This window comes from Elephas maximus, chromosome 7 (genome assembly GCF_024166365.1).
Source record: "Elephas maximus indicus isolate mEleMax1 chromosome 7, mEleMax1 primary haplotype, whole genome shotgun sequence".
Classification (NCBI taxonomy): domain Eukaryota; kingdom Metazoa; phylum Chordata; class Mammalia; order Proboscidea; family Elephantidae; genus Elephas; species Elephas maximus.
This window is the reverse complement of record NC_064825.1, coordinates 43,876,882-43,896,896: the sequence shown is the minus strand read 5'-3', so window position 1 is coordinate 43,896,896 and position 20,015 is coordinate 43,876,882. Positions and strand designations below refer to the sequence as shown.

Sequence of the window (20,015 nt, the reverse complement as noted above, 5' to 3'; positions counted from 1 at the left end):
TCAGCATCTCAGACCCTGATCAGGGCAAGGAACATATGAGAAGTCTTGGCCCTAACAGGTGAGGTCTGGGGCCAGTTATGCCTCCCCAGTCCCGCTTTCAGTGCACCTGGGGCTTACTCCAGGCATCTAGGTGATCACCAAGCTGCAGTCAGAGCTGTCATAGAGTTGTGCAATGCAACAACCCTGCTATTTAGCAAATAAAAAAAAAATCAAATTCATTGCCATCGAGTCAATTCTGACTAATAGCAACTAGTAGAACTTCCCCACAGGGTTTCCAAGGAGCAACTGGTGGATTCGAACTGCCAACCTTTTGGTTAACAGCTGAGCTTTTAAACACTGCACCACCAGGGCTCTACTCCTGCTATATATACCCTCTTCCAAATCATGCCCTGTCTCCCCAGGCATACAGCTGAACTTCTCCTGCCTTGGTTACCTAACTTTCAGAGTTGGCCTGAAGCCAGGCCCCCGTCTTCTTGCCTGACACCTTGGATAACTGTGTCCAGCCCTGCCCAGACAGCAGCCTGGAATGCTGCACTCGAAACATAATTCTGCTACTTGGCTGGACTCTGAGTACCACCCCTTGCCTAGAGTCTCAAACTCTAGCATCTCTTCTCCAGGTGAGACCTCATGGGGAAGCATGCTGCCTTAGAAGATCCACTGTCCCAGGGCCTGGGTCCTCTGCGTCCTAGGCCTCCCTTTGCTTACCTACAGGCTTGGGGAGCCTTGGAGCCCAGCCTACCTAAGTATATACATTTTCTCCAGACTAGTATATTTGTACGTTACTTGTTCAAAAACAGAACACAAGGTTCTGAATTGAGACAGGAACCTAGGTAGGATCCCAAGAGAAAGACGCCATTACCCTTTGGGGGTTGTGCTCTTAGGTCCACGGATCATGATCTTTAACTCACCCGAGCTAGCCTGAGGACCCCTGGCTAGACTCCACTCACCAGGCAAGAATTGACTCCATCACTCATGGACTCAGCAGACCGGCCTGCACTCTCTCTACCACGCTGGGGGTACTCGTAGGTCTCACAGGAAGAAGCTACGACGACAGAGGAAGGAAGATCCATATGCATTCACAACTGATCCAGGGCTGACACTTCCCCATACCCTCACCAGTGTTGCTCAGGGCCTTACTGACACTCTAGAAGATACTGCTCTCAATCCCAAGTGGTAAGGTATTACTTCTAGCAGATTACTCCCCAGCTCAAAAACTCCTCCCAGGCTTCCAGAACTTATTCCAGTGTCATCATCTGCAGAGAATCCCATCTTGACTACTCCTGCCCTCATCTGTGCACCTTTCCTTTAACTCCTACAGCACTTACCACCTGTTCCACTCATTTCAGATACCACCTATACTAATACTTACAAGAATAATAATACTTGTAATAATTTATGCACGTTGCTTTTATCTCCCCAACTAGACATGTGCACTCTGTGAAGGGCAGGGACATGTCTTATTTATATCCCTGTCATCCCAGTGCCAAAGCACAGGGTGATTGCTCAAATTGCTGACAGACTGAAAGACTGTGCAAAGGGTTCTGAACCAGGACTCAGGTCACCAGGGTCTGAGTCCCATCTCTGCCAGTGACTGACTAGGCAACCTTGAAATAGTCTCCTAACTACCATGGGCCTTCTGTGGCATGGAGACAGTGATGCTTTGTCCCATCTAGTGCTCAGGATCACCACATGCCTCAAAACAACAGGAAAAGGCTTCACAAGCTATAAAACAATATGCAAAATGAAACAAATTAACATTCTTTTAGTCTTTTATCAAACAGAGGAGGTTACATGCAAAGTTAAAATACTCTCAGTGGAAAACAAATGATGATAGAATTGAATTCAAACAGAAGTTCAGACTTAACCAAAAAGATCCAAGTGTGGTTTAGAAAATATTCAGAAGATCTGATCTTATTTTAATAGACTGTTAGTCCACATAGGTTTGGCTCCAGTTTGAACTGGTCCTCTAAATTAATTTTTGTAAATGTTTGGTTTGATTTATAAATGAATGAAATACTATGATTTGGACTTTTAAACCCGTAATATGTTGTATTGCGATTAGCCAAGAATGTTCTAGCTCCCTTAGTAGAATATTAACTTCTCCAAGGCAGAGTCTGCTATACTCTTGCCATTGTAGACATCTGTTAATCGCCTCCAGTGAGTAGAAGATACCTAAACCTGTGAGTATAGTATCAGTGACCTAGGTGGTCCTTATGTTTCCCCTGGTCATGATGACCAAGGACTGGCAAACTACCGAGAAACCCTAGGCTACCTACCTCCCTCTCCCTCTGGGTCTCACCTGGGGTTTATACTGACCTCGGTGAAGTCGGCTATTGTCCATTGCAGGGAGGGTATTGCGTCTGGGGATGGTGGCAGCGACAGAGACTGATCTACTATTTTCACTGATGGGGGGTCTCTGCTGAGGGCTGCCCCAACGAGGTGTTTCTGCCTGATTTGGCTTGGGGGGCCGGGGTGGAGGAGCTATGGCTGAGTCCCCAGGAGTGGCCACTGCCATGGCGTTGTGGTTCTTGTCCAGCGTGAATGTCCTAGGGATCTGGTAGGCTGAGAGTGGAGTGGTCGGAACATCCATATTGTCCACCAGAAGGTCCCCAAACTCCCGGCACAGGGTGTTGCTGGGTGTCTTGAAGGTGTACACATCCTCGTTATCTGTCTCAGAGCCTGTGAGGCTGCCCTTGGTGGGGCCATGAGAGGCCAGGCTCCGGGGGAGGTCGTAGGTACTGTCTCTGAATTCTGTATTGTGCCGGCTAGGCTTGGGAAGGCTATAGAAGCCGTGGACTTGACCGCTGACCCCGTTGACACAGTGCCCATTGCCCTGGGCAAGTTTCTGTACGGCTGTGTCGCTCCTCATGAGAAATGAGGCCCTGGTGCCCTGAGAGAAGCTGGCACTCCTAAGAGAGAGAAAGAACGGAAAGGGCAGGCAGTCAGAGGAGGCCAGGACTAGCAAGTTCAAGTCAAATCTTCACGCAGTTGGGTGGTACGGGAGAAACACAGGCTGAGGTGTCAGGCAGACCTGAGATTTATCTCAGATTTGCCATCTACTAGCTGTGTGATGTTAGGCAAGGCACTTTCTCTTTCTGAGCTTCAGTTTATGCATCTGCAAAATGGTGATTAGAAACATACTTTGAGGGCTGTTTAGAAATTAGATCTAGTGTATTTAGTATACAGATGTTCAATCAATGTTAGCATTTTTCTCTCCCCCCAGCTCCCAAATGGTGTGATTAACAGGGGCTGGTCTTACCTCCCAAACATATATCAATGAACCAGTTATACTGCCCATTTGTTCATTCATTCAGTAAGCATGTATTCAAATAAAAATCCCCATTTGTTTTAAGCACTACAGGATATATACATTTAAATACAAAGGATATGCGACTGGAAAGAACCTTTGATTTGGTATCAATCAGAAAACAGTCGTTTACCTCTCTGGGTCTCAGTTTTCCCACTGTAAAGTATACCAGAGCTCATGGGTCTTGATGTTGCCTATTATATATTTTCAAACGTAAGCCATAGATTTATCTTCCACCAGGTATTATGGTTTGTTGCAAGGCATTTAGAGGAGAAAACATCTGTTTTTAGAAGACTAGAAATCTAAAGGAAAAACGTTTTCCTGTTTGGGAACTACGTTCAGGATAGAAAAAGTTTTTATTATTTTTAAAAAATTTAAGTTTTAGGGAAATAAGGCAAGATTGAGCAATAAAAAAAGCTGGGAGTGGGGAGATTTGTGTTCAGGTTCCAGTACAGCTACTGATATGGTCTGTGAGCCTCACCAAGCCCCCCTTCCTAAGTGTTATCTAGTGTGTCTCAATGATTTCTGAGGATCCTTCTGCAAATAGCTAATGTGTCAGCTGCTAACCGAAAGGCTGCAGGTTTGTGTCTACCCAGAGGAGTCTCAGAAGAATGTCCTGGCAATATATTTAAAAAAAATCAGCCGCTGAAAATCCTGTGGAGCACATTTCTCCTCCGACATACATAGGGCCCATGCGTCGGAATCAGCTTTGGCCGCTGGTTTTGGTATCTGTCTCTGAAGCCTGACGTGCTTTTGCCTTTACAAGAGTGGTTTTCAAACTGGATTCTGTGTTCTGTGTAGGTGTCTGGGGGAACTGCAGGGTGAGGTTCTGAGCAGGTAGGGATCAAAGTCTGCTTTTTCATCTTTTATGATGCTTCATAAGATTTCATTTGGAAAAAAAAATTAAGAATCACTGTTCTAAAACCAGCCTTTACAGTAGTGACTCAGTCTTTTGGAGGCTAGAGACTTCTTCAAGAATCTCCCAGTCTTAGCAAGGAAAAATGAAGAAAACTAAAGATATAAAGGAAAGATTAGTCCAAAGGACTAATGGACCACATCTACCACGGCCTCCACCAGACTGAGTCCAGTAAAACTGAACGGTGCCTGGCTACCACCACTGACTGCTCTGACAGGGATCACAACAGAGGGTCCTGGACAGAGCTGGAGAAAAATGTAGAACAAAATTCTAACTCAAAAAGAAAGACCAGACCTGCCAGCCTGACAGAGACTGGAGAAGCCCTGAGAGTACGGCCCCCGGACACCCTTTCAGCTCAGTTATGAGGTCACTCCTGAGGTTCACCCTTCAGCCAAAGCCTGAACAGGCCCACGGAACAAAACAAGACCAAAGGGGCGCACCAGCCCTGGGGCAAAGACTGGAAGGCAGGAGGGAACAGAAAAACTGATAATAGGGAACACAGGGTTGAGAAGGGAGAGTGCTGACATGTCGTGGAGTTGTTAACCAATGTCATAGAACAATGTGTGTACTAACTGATGAGAAACTAGTTTGTTCTGTAAATCTTCATCTAAAGTACAATAAGAAAAAAAAAGAATCTCCCAGTCTTTTGGAGGCCATAGACTTCTTAAAGGATCTGATAAAAGCTCCTGGAGCTTCTTGCCAGAATAAGGCAAATCTCATATACATACAAATTTGCATGCTATTTTGGGGTGGTCGTAATTCTTTGAGGCCAGTCTATGAACTTCTGCCTTATAGAAACTCTCAGCTCATAGGGAGGTTGTTATTATTGATGTGGCCACCAGATGGTGGTAGACAATAGGGCCTCAAAAGCAGGAAGGGGAAACAGGTGTCCAGGCCAGGTTCCCTCTTATCTAAACTTGCATTCTTGATGGCTAGGAGTTCTATTTCAGTTCCCAAACCTTTACCCATCCTCCTTCCTAGGCCTCCATGTTCTTTCTTCTCCCTTTCCATTCCATTCCACACACAACCAAGCCAACAGCCATGGGCCTAGATAATTGAACATTTAGTCTCTAGACAATGTAGTACTTGGGGCAGAGGGTAGGGGGAGCCAATAGTAATGCTCCCAGACACATAGGGGCTTTTCATTCTGTCTTTTGGCATTTTCACCTGTCTGCTGAATGTGACGGTTGGATTTGTTCATTTAACAAGCTTTCACTGACATCCTACTTTCCATCTGGGCCCAGCACAGTGGATACAGAGATGCTTCCTGCCTTAGGAAGGAGGGGAGGTCACAGTGGTGGAAGAGGTGACATGCATTCAAATCATTACAGTCAAGTGGAGTGAGTAGGTTGCTGTTGACAGATTTATACACAAATATACTAACTCTCTATCACCCATCTGTCAGTTTGCTGTACTTTGGTGGCTTGTGTGTTGCTATGATGTTGGAAGCTATGCTGCCGGTATTTCAAATACCAGCAGGGTCATCTATGACCCTTTAGGTTAGAAACCAAAAAAAAAAAAAAAAACAAACCTGTTGCCATCGAGTTGATTCCAACTCACAGCCACCCATAGGACAGAGTAGATCTGCCCCACAGGGTTTCCAAGGAGCATCTGGTGGATTCAAACTGCTGACCTTTTGGTTAGCAGCCAAACTCTTAACCACTGAGCCCCTAATTGGAAGACATTCAAAATACACAGTGCCTACAACAATGGACGTGATCATACCAAAGGTCGTGAAGATGGTACAGGACCCATTAATGTTTCATTCTGTTGTACGTGGGGTCTCCATGAATTGGATTAAACCGGATAGCAGCTGACAACAACAATAACAAAATATTAACCCTCCCTGATGGTAGTGAAGAATGTCAGGAAAGGCTTCTTTAAAGATGTTACATGTGAGTGAGTCTGGAAGAATGAGCAGCAACCGGCCAGGCAACGGAGGGGAAAAGGTATTTCGGTTAGAGGCACAAAGAAGCAGAACACAACCTGGCAAGTTCAAGGAAATTAAAGCTGCTCAGGCTGGGGCAAGCATGTCAGATGGTAGGACTGAGAGATGAGAGTGGGCAGGTGTAGGGGCCAGGCCAGAACTGAAGGAAAGGTTTTAAGTTGGGGCTGGGGTTGAGGAGAGGATTATAGGTATCCCACAGTGACCTTAAATATATTCAAGAATGGACTCATCATTTACTCCTGAAATCTACTTCTGACTTTCCTGTCTTGGGAGAGGCATCGGTCACTCAAGAGAAAAACCTGGGAGTTATCCACATTATGATTTTTTGGTTACTATCCCTATCAGGGAAACCCTGGTAGTATAGTGGCTAAGAGCTACGGCTGCTAACCAAAAGGTCGGCAGTTCAAATCCACCAGGCACTTCTTCGAAACTCTGTGGGGCAGTTCTACTCTGTCCTGCAGGGTTGCTATGAGTCGGAATCGACTCAATGGCAACGGGTTTGGTTCCTGGTTTTTATCCCTATCAGTATCAGGTCCTATTAAGTTCACCTCAATTCAGATGCCCTTGGTTTTTCTTCTGGATTAATGAAAGGGCCTGGTAACTAGTCTCCCTGCCATTGGCCAGGCCCCTCAGATTCTTTCTACCTACCATTGACATTTAAAAATTTTCAATGCTGCCTCACTGCCTTTAGGACTAAACCCAAACTCCTAGGTTTATTCCAACTTCAACAGATTTGCTATCTTCTACCTGCTTCCCCTTCCCATGCTAGGATCCACTCAGACCAAATTTTCCAGTGTTCCCAGTGCGTCTGACTTAGTGAAGCCTCTGGACCTTTTTTGAGTTGTTTGCTCTGTCTGGGAGACTTCTTACTTTGGGAAGCTCCTACTCCTATTTATTCTTCAAACTCAGCTTAAATGGCACATCTGTTTAAGTCATTTCGTATATCCTCTACCTCCAAGCATAATCAATCACTTGCTCAACTCTGTTCTTGAAGCAGGTAGCCATTATTATCTACATAATGTGCCATTGTTACTTGTCTCCTCCACCAGGCTGTGATTTCCACGAGGGAAGAAACTTGTGTTATTCATTCTTCTTTCCTCAGCACTCAGACAGGTGCTTGTCACACAGTAAACAATGAATACATATTTGTTGAAATAACAAATGAGTGAAAAAATAAATGAATAGAGGAAAGTGTTGGTGCTGCCATTCCCTTTCTTGAGCTTGGCCTGGTGCTCAGGCTCTAAACTCTTGGATCAGGAGATCGAAACCCTTCCTGTTGCTTCTGTTCCAACCTCCCTCCGTCCCGGCATTCTCCACACGAGCTCACAGAACTATTCTCTCATCCCTAAACATGTCCCACATAGTCTAAGATCCAGTCCTTGGCTTATATCATTCACTTCTCTCTGGAATGTTTTGTTGATGCATCATAATCTTACACAAAGTCTAAAATAAGCCTTTTTGCTCCATAAAGGTTTTACAGGTTCTCAGATTCCTTTTCCTATTTGATTACTCCTTTCTCTATACTCCCACAGCACTCTGTGCTTCCATCGTATCACTCATCTTTCTCTGCCTGTGTCAAAGTTATTTAGGTCTGTGTCTTTTCATTTCTACTGGACTGTGTGATCCTAGAAGGTAGGGGCTACATCTCGTACCCCAGTATAGTGTCCGGCACATGGTAGGTAACACCAGTGCATAGTAAAGAGAACTGATCGTAACTTCAAGGATCATGCGTAAGAGTGGACTAAGAGAAACAGACTTGCCCAAACTTACACACTTAGATGGTAGCAGAACTGGTTCTAGCACCCAGGTCTCTAGATTCTCTGCTCAAAGCCCACTGTTTACCCTTTGGGCAAGAATTAAGATGGGGAATTCTGAGCGCTCAGAATTCATGTGGCCTGTACTACTTTCATTTAAACCGTTACTGAGTACCTATGTTACCATGACATTCGGAGTTGCTTTTGTGGGATGGGTACTTGGGAAGCAGTGGATGCGGAGAGATGCTGAGTATAGAGGCTTTTCTTCCAGGGCTGTGGGCTAACCAAGGCCTCATAAAAAGTGCAAGCTACTGTGCCAGGCACAACACATGAGATGTCACTTTAAAAAAAAAAAAAAACTTTTTTTTTTTTTTTTTTTTTAATAGTTTTGAGAGACAGGTATTACCCTTCATGTATCAGACGAGGAGAACAGTAAATGGCAGAGGGGAGCTCCCTGGTAGAGAAAGATGGATGGGAGAAAATACTTGCCTTCCCCAAGCTAGCAGCCCAATGCCTTTCCTTCCCGTTCTTGACTGCTAGCTGCTCCAGAAGCTGTTGGGGGATGGGAGCACATCACACTAGCTCTTGCATATGCTTTAGTCTTAATGTGAACCCCAGCATTCTGCCTCGGCTTTTAGGAATGGTTTCCTAGTCTTCCTAGCCACGTCACTTTTCACCTGTTCTTTTGCATATTTTATATAACTTTATGTGAAGGTTTTTATAATTACTATACCATGATTTTGCTCTTTCCCACCCTACTGGACTCTTAAGTACCTTAGTGATGAAGGCCTCAGTTTGAATTTTAATGACTCTCTTCCATTTAAGAAAATCTACCGTGTAAATGCTTGTACGTAAACTAACCACCATTTAGTGTTCTAAAGCTGTCACTGGCAATCTGAAGAGGTCATTTGGACCGTCCACCTGCATTTGACCCATCCCAAATGGATTCTTCCTGTGAGGGAAGAAAACTCAGAAAAATCTGTCTCCTAATTTTTAAGAGGTGAGGTGATCTTTGTATCTCAAACCTTCTGGCTATGATTTTGAACTCACCTGTTTCCGTGGTGATAGAGCAAAGCTGTGTATCTGACATTAAATAAGACTAAAAGTACCATATTCTTACTCTAGTCCATGGAAGCCACTAGGTGAATGAGTCGGGGAAACTTTGGGGATAGTTAATTATGGGTAAGCTCTCTACTGACATTTCCAGTTTTACCTTTCATCTACCTTTCTGTGGAATATTGCAGCAGGGGCAATGGTGTTTTCATTATGGAATCTCATCACTTAAAATTTCATGCCCCTCATCCCTCATTAGGGTTACGACTTTACAAGGCATGTGAATTATCACCTGTTATAGGTTTGTTCCTCTTTGAAATAAGACGACAGAGACTGGCTAGACTCTGGTCTGAGGCCCTGATGGCTGAAGGGCAAGATTAAATCCAGTGAAACTAATTTGTCTCCAAAGACAAAAAAGACTCTGCTGGTCTTGACACTGTCAGTACAAAACTCCTTCCATTGGCGATAGTCACTATTCTGAAGCTCAGTGGAAAACGAGATTTTGAGAAGTCACTTTAGCAGGAGTACGTAACAGACTACCAAGGACTCGGAGAAAAGTGAAGTGGCTGTAACTGTAGCAAAAGTAATGACAAATAATTTACAGTTTTCTCTAAGGTACTTAATTTATTGTAGGCTTACGTCAGATTTCTCCATAAACGAAAGCAGGAATAGACAGAGAGCTGCGATGACTAGCCTCAGTAAGTACTATTTCACTGTATTAATCCATCCACACATACTTACGTCTACTCTATGCTAGGCAGAGATGAATGACTTGGTTCTCTCCTCAAAGCACCTACCCAAAAGTAACTTTATAGGATTACTGTGGAGATCAGATGAGACAACTAATGTCAAGGGCTTTGTAAACTACAAAGCATCATTCCTTCTCTTCTGGAGAACCCACTATGTAATGAAAATATCAGAGGCAGTGTTATCTGCCAATACTTGGCATTGTTCGCCTTTTTGATTTTAGCCATTCTGGTGGATGTGAAGCAAAATGTCCCTGTGGTTTTAATTTGTATTTCTTGATGATTGAGCATCTTTTCAAATGCTTACTGGCCATCCCTATATCTTTTATCATGAAATCTCTGCTCAAATCTTTTGTCCATTAAAAAAAAAATAGGTTGTTTGTCTTCACATCATTGAGTTGTGAAAGTTCTTTATATACGCCAGATACAAGTACTTTCTGGGATATGTGTTATGAATATTTGTGACTTGTGTTTCATTTTCTGTGATTTGCCTTTCTTTTTTTCTATATTATCTTTCTTTACTGACTTCCCTATATTGTGTGCTGTCTCTCCCATCAACAAAGTTTGCACTTGTCTATCTAGTGATTTCCCCTCCCTCAAAACCATCAAAGATTTTTTTTTGTGTGTAAACTTTTTCTTGTATTTTTATAATAGTGGTCTCATACAATATTTGTCCTTTTGTGACTTATTCCACTCAGCATAATGCCCCCCAGATTCATCCTGTGAGATGTTTCACAGACTGATCATTGTTCTTTATCGTTGCGTAGTATTCCATTGTGCGTATGTACCATAATTTGTTTATCCATTCATCTGTTGATGGGCAGGCACTTAGGTTGTTTCCAACTTTTTGCTACTGTGAATAATGCTGCAATGAACATGGGTGTGCATATGCCTACTTGTGTGACAGCTCTTATTTCTCTAAGTTATATTCGTAGGAGTCTGAGAGCTAGATCGTACGGTATTTCTATTTCTAGCTTTTTAAGGAGTCGCCATATCATTTTCACACAGTGGTTGTACCATTTTACTTTCCCACCAGCAGTGCATAAGAGCTCCAATCTCCCCACAACCTCTCCAACATTTGTTATTTTCTGTTTTTTTGACTAGTGTCAGTAATGTTGGGGTGAGATGGTATCTCACTGTAGTTTTGATTTGCATTTCTCTAATGGCTAATGATTGTGAACATTTCCTCCTGTGTCTTAGCTGCCTGAATGTCTTCTTTGGTGAAGTGTCTGTTCATATTCTTGGCCCATTTTTTAAATGGATTATTTGTCTTTTTGTTGTTGAAGTATTCTGTAAAAAAAAAAAAAAAATTTTTTTTTTTTTTTTTTTACAGTATACTGTAAGATTTTAGAAATTAGACCCTTGTTGGCTATGTCAGAGCCAAAGAATTTTTCCCAGTCTGTAGGTTCCCTTTTTACTCTTCTGGTGAGGTCTTTTGATGAGCATAAGTGTTTAATTTTTAGGAGCTCCCAGTTATCCAGTTTACCTTCTCGTATTTATGCATTGTCAGTTATGGCTTATATTCTATTTATGCCATGTATTAGAGTCCCTAGTGTTGTCTCTATTTTTATTTACATAAACTTTACCATTTTAAGCTTTACATTTAGGTCACTGATCAATTTTGAGTTAGTTTTTGTATATGGCATGAGGTATGGGTCCTGTTTCATATTTGTACAGATGGACAACCAGTTTTGCCAGCAGCATTTGTTAAAAAGACTGCCTTTTCAACATTTAATGGACTTTGGTCCTTTGTCAAAGATCAATTGACCAAAGGTGGATGGTTTTATGTCTGGGTTCTTGATTCTGTTCCACTGGTCTATGTGTCTGTCATTGTACTAATACTGGGCTGTTTTGACTACCATAGCTATGTAGCAGGTTCTGAGATCAAGAAGTGTGAGGCCTCCTATTTTGTTCTTTTTCTTCAATAATGCTTTGCTTATCTGGGGCCCCTTTCCGTTTCACCTAAAGTTAGTTTTTCCATCTCTTTAAGAATGATGCTGGTATTTGGATCAGGATTGCATTATACCTTTAGTTTGCTTTGGGTAGTACTGACATTTTTACAAGGTTGAGTCTTTGTATCCATGATCATGGTATATTTTTCCATTTATGTAGTTACCTTTTGGTTTCTTGCAAAACCAAGTGTTTCATAGCTCTCTTTGTATAGGTCTTTTGTGTCCCTGATTAGTTTTATTCCTAAGTATTTTACCCTTTTTTTTTTTTTTTTTTAAATTAATAGTCAGACAGCACACTCCTTCCTTTCACTTTCTCTCCTCGTGTCTATTCGGGCAGCCCCTGGTCCCCTCTGCCCTCTCATCTCCCCCCCAGATAGGAGACGCCAACATAGTCTCATGGGTCTACTTGATCCAAGAAGCTCATTCTTCACCAGTATCACTTTCCATCCCGTATTCCAGTCCAGTCCCTGTCTGAAGAGTTGGCATTGGGAATGGTTCCTGTCCTGGCCTAACAGAAGTTCTGGGGACCATGGCCTCTGGGGTCCTTCTAGTCCCAGTCTGACCATTAAGTCTGGTCTTTTTATGAGAATTTGGGGTCTGCATCCCACTGCTCTCCTGCTCCCTCAGGGGTTCTCTGTTGTGTTCCCTGTCAGGTTAGCCATTGGTTGTGGCCGGGCACCATCTAGTTCTTCTGGTCTCAGGCTGATGTAGTCTCTGGTTTATGTGGTCCTTTCTGTCTCTTAAGCTCATAATTACCTTCTGTCCTTGGTGTTCTTCATTCTTCCTTGCTGCAGGTGGGTTGAGACCAATTGATGCATCTTAGATGGCTGCTTCCTAGCATTTAAGGCCCCAGACGCCACTCTCCAAAGTGGGACACAGAATGTTTTCTTAATAGATTTTATTATGTCAATTGACTTAGATGTCCCCTGAAACCATGGTTTCCAAAACCCCACCCCTACTGTGCTGGCCTTTGATGCATTCAGTTTATTCAGGAAACTGCTTTGCTTTGGTTTAGTCCAGTTGTGTTGACCTCTCCTGTATTGTGTGTTGTCTTTCCCTTCACCTAAAATAAAACTGATCTACTATTTAATTAGTGAAAACCCCTCTCCCTTCCTTCCCGCTCTTGTAACCATCAAAGAATATTTTCTTCTCTGTTTAAACTATTTCTCCAGTTCTTATAATAGTAGTCTTTACAATATTTGTCCTTTTGCAACTGACTAATTTCACTCAGGATAACATCTTCCAGATTTCTCCATGTTATGAAATGTTTCATGGATTCATCATTGTTCTGTATTGATGCGTATTTTATCTTTTTAGGGGCTGTTATAAATGGTATTATTTTTCCAACTTCCTTTTCGAAGTTCTCTTTGTTGGTGTATAGGAATCCAACTGGTTTTTATATGTTGATCTTGTATCTTGCTACTCTGCAGAATCTTTCTAGTTGTTTTCTTATGGAATCTTTGGGGTTTTCTATGTATATACCCAGTGCTGTTGAGTATAGGATCATATCATCTGTGAATAGGGGTAGTTTTACCTCTTCTTTACCAATTTTGGTACGCTTTATTTCTTTTTCTTGCCTTATTGCTCTACCTAGGACTTCTAGCACAATGTTAAATAGGAGTGGTGATAAAAGGCATCCGTGTCTTGTTCATGTTCACAGAGGGAATGTTTTCAGCCTCTATCTGTTGAGAATGATGTTGGCTGTTGGTTTTATATAGATGCCCTTTATTATGTTGAGGAATTTCCCTTCTATTTCCATTTTACTGAGAGTTGCCAGGAATGGGTGTTGGACTCTGTCCAATGCCTTTTCTACATCAATTGAGATGATCATGTGATTCTTTTCTTTTGTTCTATTTATGTGGTGGATTACACTCACTGATTTTCTAATAATCATCCTTGTATATCTGGTATGTAACCCACTTGGTTGTGTTGTATTATTTTTTTTTGATATGATGAATTCTATTGCCTAGGATTTTGTTGAGAATTTTTGCATATATATTCATGAGAGTTACTGGTCTGTAATTTTCTTTTTTTGTGGTGTCTTTGCCTGGCTTTGGTATCAGGGTTATGCTGGCCTCACAGAATGAACTCGGGAGTATTCCTTCCTTTTCTATGCTCTGAAATAGTACTGGTGTAAGCTCCTCCCTGAATGCTTGGTAGAATTCTACAGTGAAGTGGTCCGGGCCTGGGCTTCTTTTTGCTGGGATTTTTTTTTTTTTTTTTTTAATTACCTTTTCAATCTCTTGTTATGGGTATGTTCAGATTTTCTATCTCAGTTTGTGTTAGTTAAGGTAGGTAGTGTGTTTCTAGAAATCTGTCCGTTTCCTCTAGGTCCTCAAATTTGTTGGAGTACAATTTTTCATAGTATTCTATTATGATTCTTTTTATTTCAGTTGGGACTGTTATAATGTCCCCCATTTCATTTCTTATCTGGGTTATTTGCTACCTCTCCTGTTTTTCTTTTGTCAGTTTGGCCAATGGTTTATTGATTTTTTGACCTTTTCAAGAACCAACTTTTGGTCTTGTTGATTCTTTCTATTGTTTTTCTGTCTTTCATTTTCCTACTGGGGTCTTTTGAAGAGCAAAAGTTCTATTTTGTTTTGGGAGCTTGTTGAGGCCATCTTGGTCTGCCTCTTTATGTGATTTGATATTGACTGTTGTCTCCAAGCCATCAATACATTATTGTATTTATTTATTTTATGTTTGCTTACTGTGTCCTAGTTTCTTGTTTCGTATTGATACACCCAAGTATGCTGCTCAAGTGAGCTAGTTTGATTATTGGCACCTTTGAAGCTCTAACGTCCTGTCACCAGGTGATCAGAGATGCTACTAGGTATACGAGCCCAGAAGTAAAAGTTCTAATTTTGATAAAGACTTGCTTTAACAATATTTTTTCTTTTACGGCTCCTGCTTTTTGCATCCTAAAAATCTTTGCTTACCCCCAAATCACAGGGATTCTTTCTTCTAAAAGTTTCATCGTATTAGTGTTTATATTTTGGTGTTGTTTTTAGTTGCCGATGAATCAATTTTGATTCATAGTGACCCCGTGTGTGCAGAGTAGAACTGCCCCATAGAGTTTTCAAGGACGTTTGGGAAGCAGATAACCAGGTCTGTCTTCCAAGGTGCCTTTGGGTGGGTTCGAACCGCCAACCTTTCTGCTAGTAGTTGAACACTTAATAGTTTGAGCCACCGGAGTTTACGTTTTAAGTCTATGATATATTTAAGTTTTAACTGGTATGGTATCCAGGAAGAGATGATGTTCTTTCCTTTTATTATTTCCACATGGATGTCCAGCTCTTCCAGTATCATTTGTTGAAAAGACCTTTTTTTTTTCCGTATTGGCACCTTTGTCATAAAGTTTTAGAATAAGCTTAGCAATGTCTGTGAAAAGCTTGTTGGAATTTTTATAAGGATTGTGTTGAACCTATAGGTCAATTTGGGAAGAACTGCCACTTTAATAATATTGAGTCTTCTAATTTATAATTGTCATGATTCTTGATATTTAGGTCTTTAATTTTTCAGCAATGTTTGATAGTGTTCAGTGAAGAGGTCTTGCATGATTTTTGTTAAATTTATTCCTAAGTATACCAAGTTTCCTAGCATCATTGTAGAAACAGTTTAAAATTTCATTTTCTAATTGTTTGCTGCTAGTGTATAAAAAATAATTTTTTATAATAAGCTTTCATTCTGCAACCTTGTTAAATTCTCTTATTAGTTTTATTATTTGATTTCTAGATTCTTAGGGGATTTTTACACTAAAAAATTAATTATGTATAAAGAGAGATAGTATTACATCTTCCTTTCTAATTTTTGCGCTTTCTATTCTCTTTTCTTCCCTTATTGAACTGGATAGGATCGCCAGTACAATGTTAAATAGAAGCAGTAAGAGCAGGTATTCTCTTTGTCACCTGTCTTAGGGGAATATGTTTAATATTTGTCCATTAGGTATGATATTAGCTGTAGGTTTTCCTTAAATGACCTTTATTACCCTCTATTCATAGTCTGTTATGAAATATTTTTTTTGAACATTTTATTGTGCTTTAGGAGAAGGCATACAGAGTAAATTAGTTCCTGTTTAATAATTTATATACAGACTGCTCTGTGACATTGGTTGCAATTCCTGTAATGTGTCAGCACTCTCCCCATGACCACTCTGGATTCTCCATTTCCATTTGTCCAGCTTTCCTGCCTTCTCATCTTTGCTTTTGGGCAGATGTTGCCCTTTTGGTCTCATGCAGATGGTTGTTCCAAGGAGTGCTGTCCTCGTAGGTGTTACTGTTTATTTTATAGGTTAAGTGCTACGGCTGCTAACCAAAAGGTCGGCAGTTCAAATCCGCCGGCGCTCCCTGGAAATTCTATGGGGCAGTTCTACTCTGTCCTATAGGGTTGCTATGAGTTGGAACCGACTCAACCGCAGTGGGTTTGGGTTTGGTTTGGTCTATTATTTGGGTCAAAGATTATCTACCGGAGTGGCTTCAGTTTCAAGTTAGAAGGATATCTAAGGGCTATAGCCTCGGGGGTTCCTCCAGTCTCTACTGGACCAGTAAGTCTGGCCTTTTTATGAATTTGAGTTGTTCCACATTTTTTTCCCACTCTAACCAGGACCTTCTATTGTGAGCCCGGTCAGAGCGGTTGGTAGTGGTAGTTGAGCACCATCTAGTTCTTCTGGTATCGGGCTAGTGGAGGCTGTGATTCCTGTGGTCCATTAGTCCTTCGTACTAATTGCTTCCTTGAGTCTTTGGTTTTCTTCACTCTCCTTTGCTCCAGATGGAAAGAGACCAATAATTGTATATTTGATGGCTGCTTACAAGCTTTTAAGGCCCCAGATATTACTCACCAAAGTAGGATGTAGAACATTGTCTTTATGAACTATGTTATGCCAACTGATCTAGATGTCCCCAGAAACTATGGTCCTTAGCCTTCAAGCCCAGTAACTCAGTCCTGTGAGGTGTTTGGTTATGTCTAAGAAGTTTAGAAATATTTTTAATGAAGAGGTATTGAATTTTGTGAAATGCCTTCTCTGTATCTATTGAGATGATTATTATATAAATTTTCTACTGTATTCCCTCGTTCTCTTTTTTTCCTTATTTGTCAAATGAGTTTGGGATTTATTAATTTAAATAGTCAGAACTGGCTGGTATTCAAATCAATTTGGGAGGAATTGATCAGTATTCAAACTGGTCAATATTTAAAAATCTTAGGTGTACTTTTTTTTTTTTTGCCATTTCAACATTTTTTATGTGTACAATTCAGTGACATGAATTATGCTCATTATGTTGTGCAACCACCTCCATCCATCTCCAAATTTTCCCATCATCCTTATCAGAAACTAGTGTCCTCTAAGCAATGACTCTCCCTTTCTCCTTCCCTCATATCCCTGGTAATCACTAATAAATTTTGGTCTCTATACATTTGCCAAATTCTAGATATTTCATATAAGTGGGATCATACAATATTTATCCTTTTGTGATGGACTTATTTCACTTAGCATAATGTTTTCAAGGTTCATCCATGTTGTAGCATGTATAAGGACTTCATTTTTCCTTACGGCTGAGTAATATTCTTTTTTGGGTATGTATATAAAACCACTTTTTGTTTATCTACTTATCTATTGATGGAAATTTGGTTTTTTTATACCTTTTGGCTATTGTGACTAATGTTGCATTAAACAGTGGTGTACAAGTATGTGTTTACATTACTCCTTTCAGTTCTTTTGAGTATATAACTAGAAGTGGAATTGCTGGGTATATGATAATTCTATGTTTAACCTTCTGAGTAACCACCACACTGTTTTCCAAAGAAGCTGCACACCAGTGTGAAGATGGTACAGAACCAGGCAATGATCATGAAGATGAAGCAGAGCCGGGCAACGTTTTATTCTATTGTATATGGGGTGACCGTAAGCTGACTTGACGGCAGCTAACAACAAAAACAACTAATTATGTTGAGCATCTTTTCATGTGCTTATTGGCCATTTGTATATTTTTGGTGAAATATCTAGTCAGGTCCTTTGCCATTAAAAACAACTATTTTACTGTGTTTTTTGTGAAGGTTTACATGGCAATTTCCTCAAGCTGTGTACACTTCACCCTCATTCAGTATTACCTTTCCCATAACCAAAAATAACATCCCATCTCTATTATCTAGAGAGTGAAACTCCTTCCTGCCCCATTCCTGGTAACCACTAATGAATATTAGTTTCTGTATATTGTTCATGTCATTTCATACAAGTGAGAACATAAAATATTTGGTTTTTTGTGATTGACTTATTTAGCTAAACATAACGTCCTCCATGTTCATCTACATTCTAAGATGTTTTGGGAACTCATTTTTCTTTATTGTTGAGTAGTATTCCATTGTATGTATGTAACATATTTTACTTATCCATTCATCCGTTGATGGGCACTTAACTTGTTTCCATCTTTTTGCCATTGTGAATAGTGCTGCGATGAACATAGGTGTGCATATGTCTGTTTGTGTCACTTCTATTAGATCCCTAGAGTATTTATACCTAGGAGTGGAATTGGTGGGTCATATGGGAGGTCTGTGTTTAGTTTTTTAAGGAATCGTAAGGCTGTTTTCCACAGTGGCTGTACCATTTTGCATTCTCACCAGCAATGGATGAATGTTTCGATTTCTTCACATCCTCTCCAACACTTGTTATTTTCGCTTTTTTTCCTTATCTTGGCCAGCCCAATAGGAGTGGAATGGTATCTCATTGTGGTTTTGATTTGCATCTGTCTTATGGATAATGAGGTTGAGCATCTTTTCCTGTGTCTGTTGGCCATTTGAATATTCTTTGCCATTTTTTGATCAGGTTGTTTTGTTGCTAAGTTGTAGGCATTCTTTATATATGCTGGATATTAAACCCTTCAAAAAACAAACTCGTTGCCACCGAGTCAATTCTGACTCATAGCGACACTATAGGACAGAGGAAAACTGCCCCCATAGGGTTTCTAAGTAGTGGCTGGTGGATTTCAACTGCTGACTTTTTCATTAGCAGCTGTAGTTCTTAACCACAGCGCCACCAGGGCTCCATTAAACCCTTATCAGATATATATCAAAATTTTCTTCAAATCTGTAGGGTATCTTTTTATTTTGTTGATAAAGTCATTTGATATACAAAAGTTTTTCATTTTGAAGAAGTCCAATTTATCTATTTAGTCTTTTGTTGCCTGTGCTTTTGGTGTCATATCCAAAAGGACACTGTAAAACACTAGATTCCAAAGCATTACCCATGTTTTCTTCTAAGAGCTTTATGGTTTTAGTTCTTACATTTAGCTCCTTGATCCATTTTGAGTTAATTTTCCTACTGGTCCAGGCACAGGTCCAGCTTCATTCCTTTATAGGAAATTTAGTTGTCTCAGTACCATTTATTAAAAAAAAACTATTCTTTCCCCATTTACCACCCTTGTCAAAAATCAACTGACTATGGTTGTACAGGTTTACTTCCAGACTCTCAAATCTATTTCATTGGTCTGCATGTTTATCATTATAGCATACCAGACTGTTTTAATTATAGTAATGCTATATTACGTTTTTAAACTGGCAAATGTGAGTCCTCCTAGTTTGTTCTTTTCAAGGTTGCTTTGGCTATCTGTGGCTCTTCACAGTTCTGTATAAATTAGAGGACTGAGTTTTCCATTTCTGCTGAGAAGGCTGTTGGAATTCCTTTATTCTCTTAGTGTGATGAATTACATTTTTTTAAAAATTAATTTATCTATTTATTATGCTTTAACTGAAAGTTTACAAATCAAGTCAGTCTCTCATACAAAAAGTTATACACACCTTGCTATGTCCTCCTAGCTGCTCTTCCCCTAATAAGATAGTATATTCTTCCTCCCTACCCTGTATTCCCTGTGTCCATTTAACCAGCCCCTGTCCCCCTCTTCCTTCTCATCTCACCTCACCTCCAGACAGGAGTTACCCACATAGTCTCATGTGCATACTTGAGACAAGAAGCTCACTCCTCACCAGTATAATTATCTATCTTATAGTCCAGTCCAATTCCTGTCTGAAGAGTTGGCTTCGGGAATGGTTCCAATCTTGGGCTAACAAAAGGTTCAGGGACCATGACCTCTGGGGTCCCTCTAGTCTCAGTTAGGCTGTTAAGCCTGGTTTTTTCACAAGAATTTGAGATCTGCATCACACTGTTCTCCTGCTCCATCAGGGATTCTCCATTTTATTCTTTGTCAGGACAGTCATCAGTGGTAGTCAGGCACCATCTAGTTCTTCTGGTCTCAGGCTGATGAAGTCTCTGGTTTATGTGGCCCTTTCTGTCTCTTGGGCTCATCTTTACCATATGTCTTTGGTGTTCTTCATTCTCCTTTGCTCCAGGT

The 20,015-nt window shown here is 40.8% G+C and overlaps 1 protein-coding gene across 3 annotated transcripts in view; it reads right to left on the bottom strand.

The window, feature by feature from the left end:
- The window catches only part of GAB2 (GRB2 associated binding protein 2), a 190,472-nt gene that overhangs the window by 9,199 nt on the left and 161,258 nt on the right, over positions 1–20,015 (bottom strand). For all 3 annotated transcript variants that reach the window (XM_049889704.1, XM_049889702.1, XM_049889703.1), the window contains exons 4-5: positions 2,317–2,909; positions 948–1,042 (exon numbers count right to left, since the gene is read on the bottom strand). In XM_049889704.1, the coding sequence (XP_049745661.1) occupies positions 948–1,042; positions 2,317–2,909 (688 nt within the window). The remainder of the gene's footprint in view (positions 1–947; positions 1,043–2,316; positions 2,910–20,015) is intronic.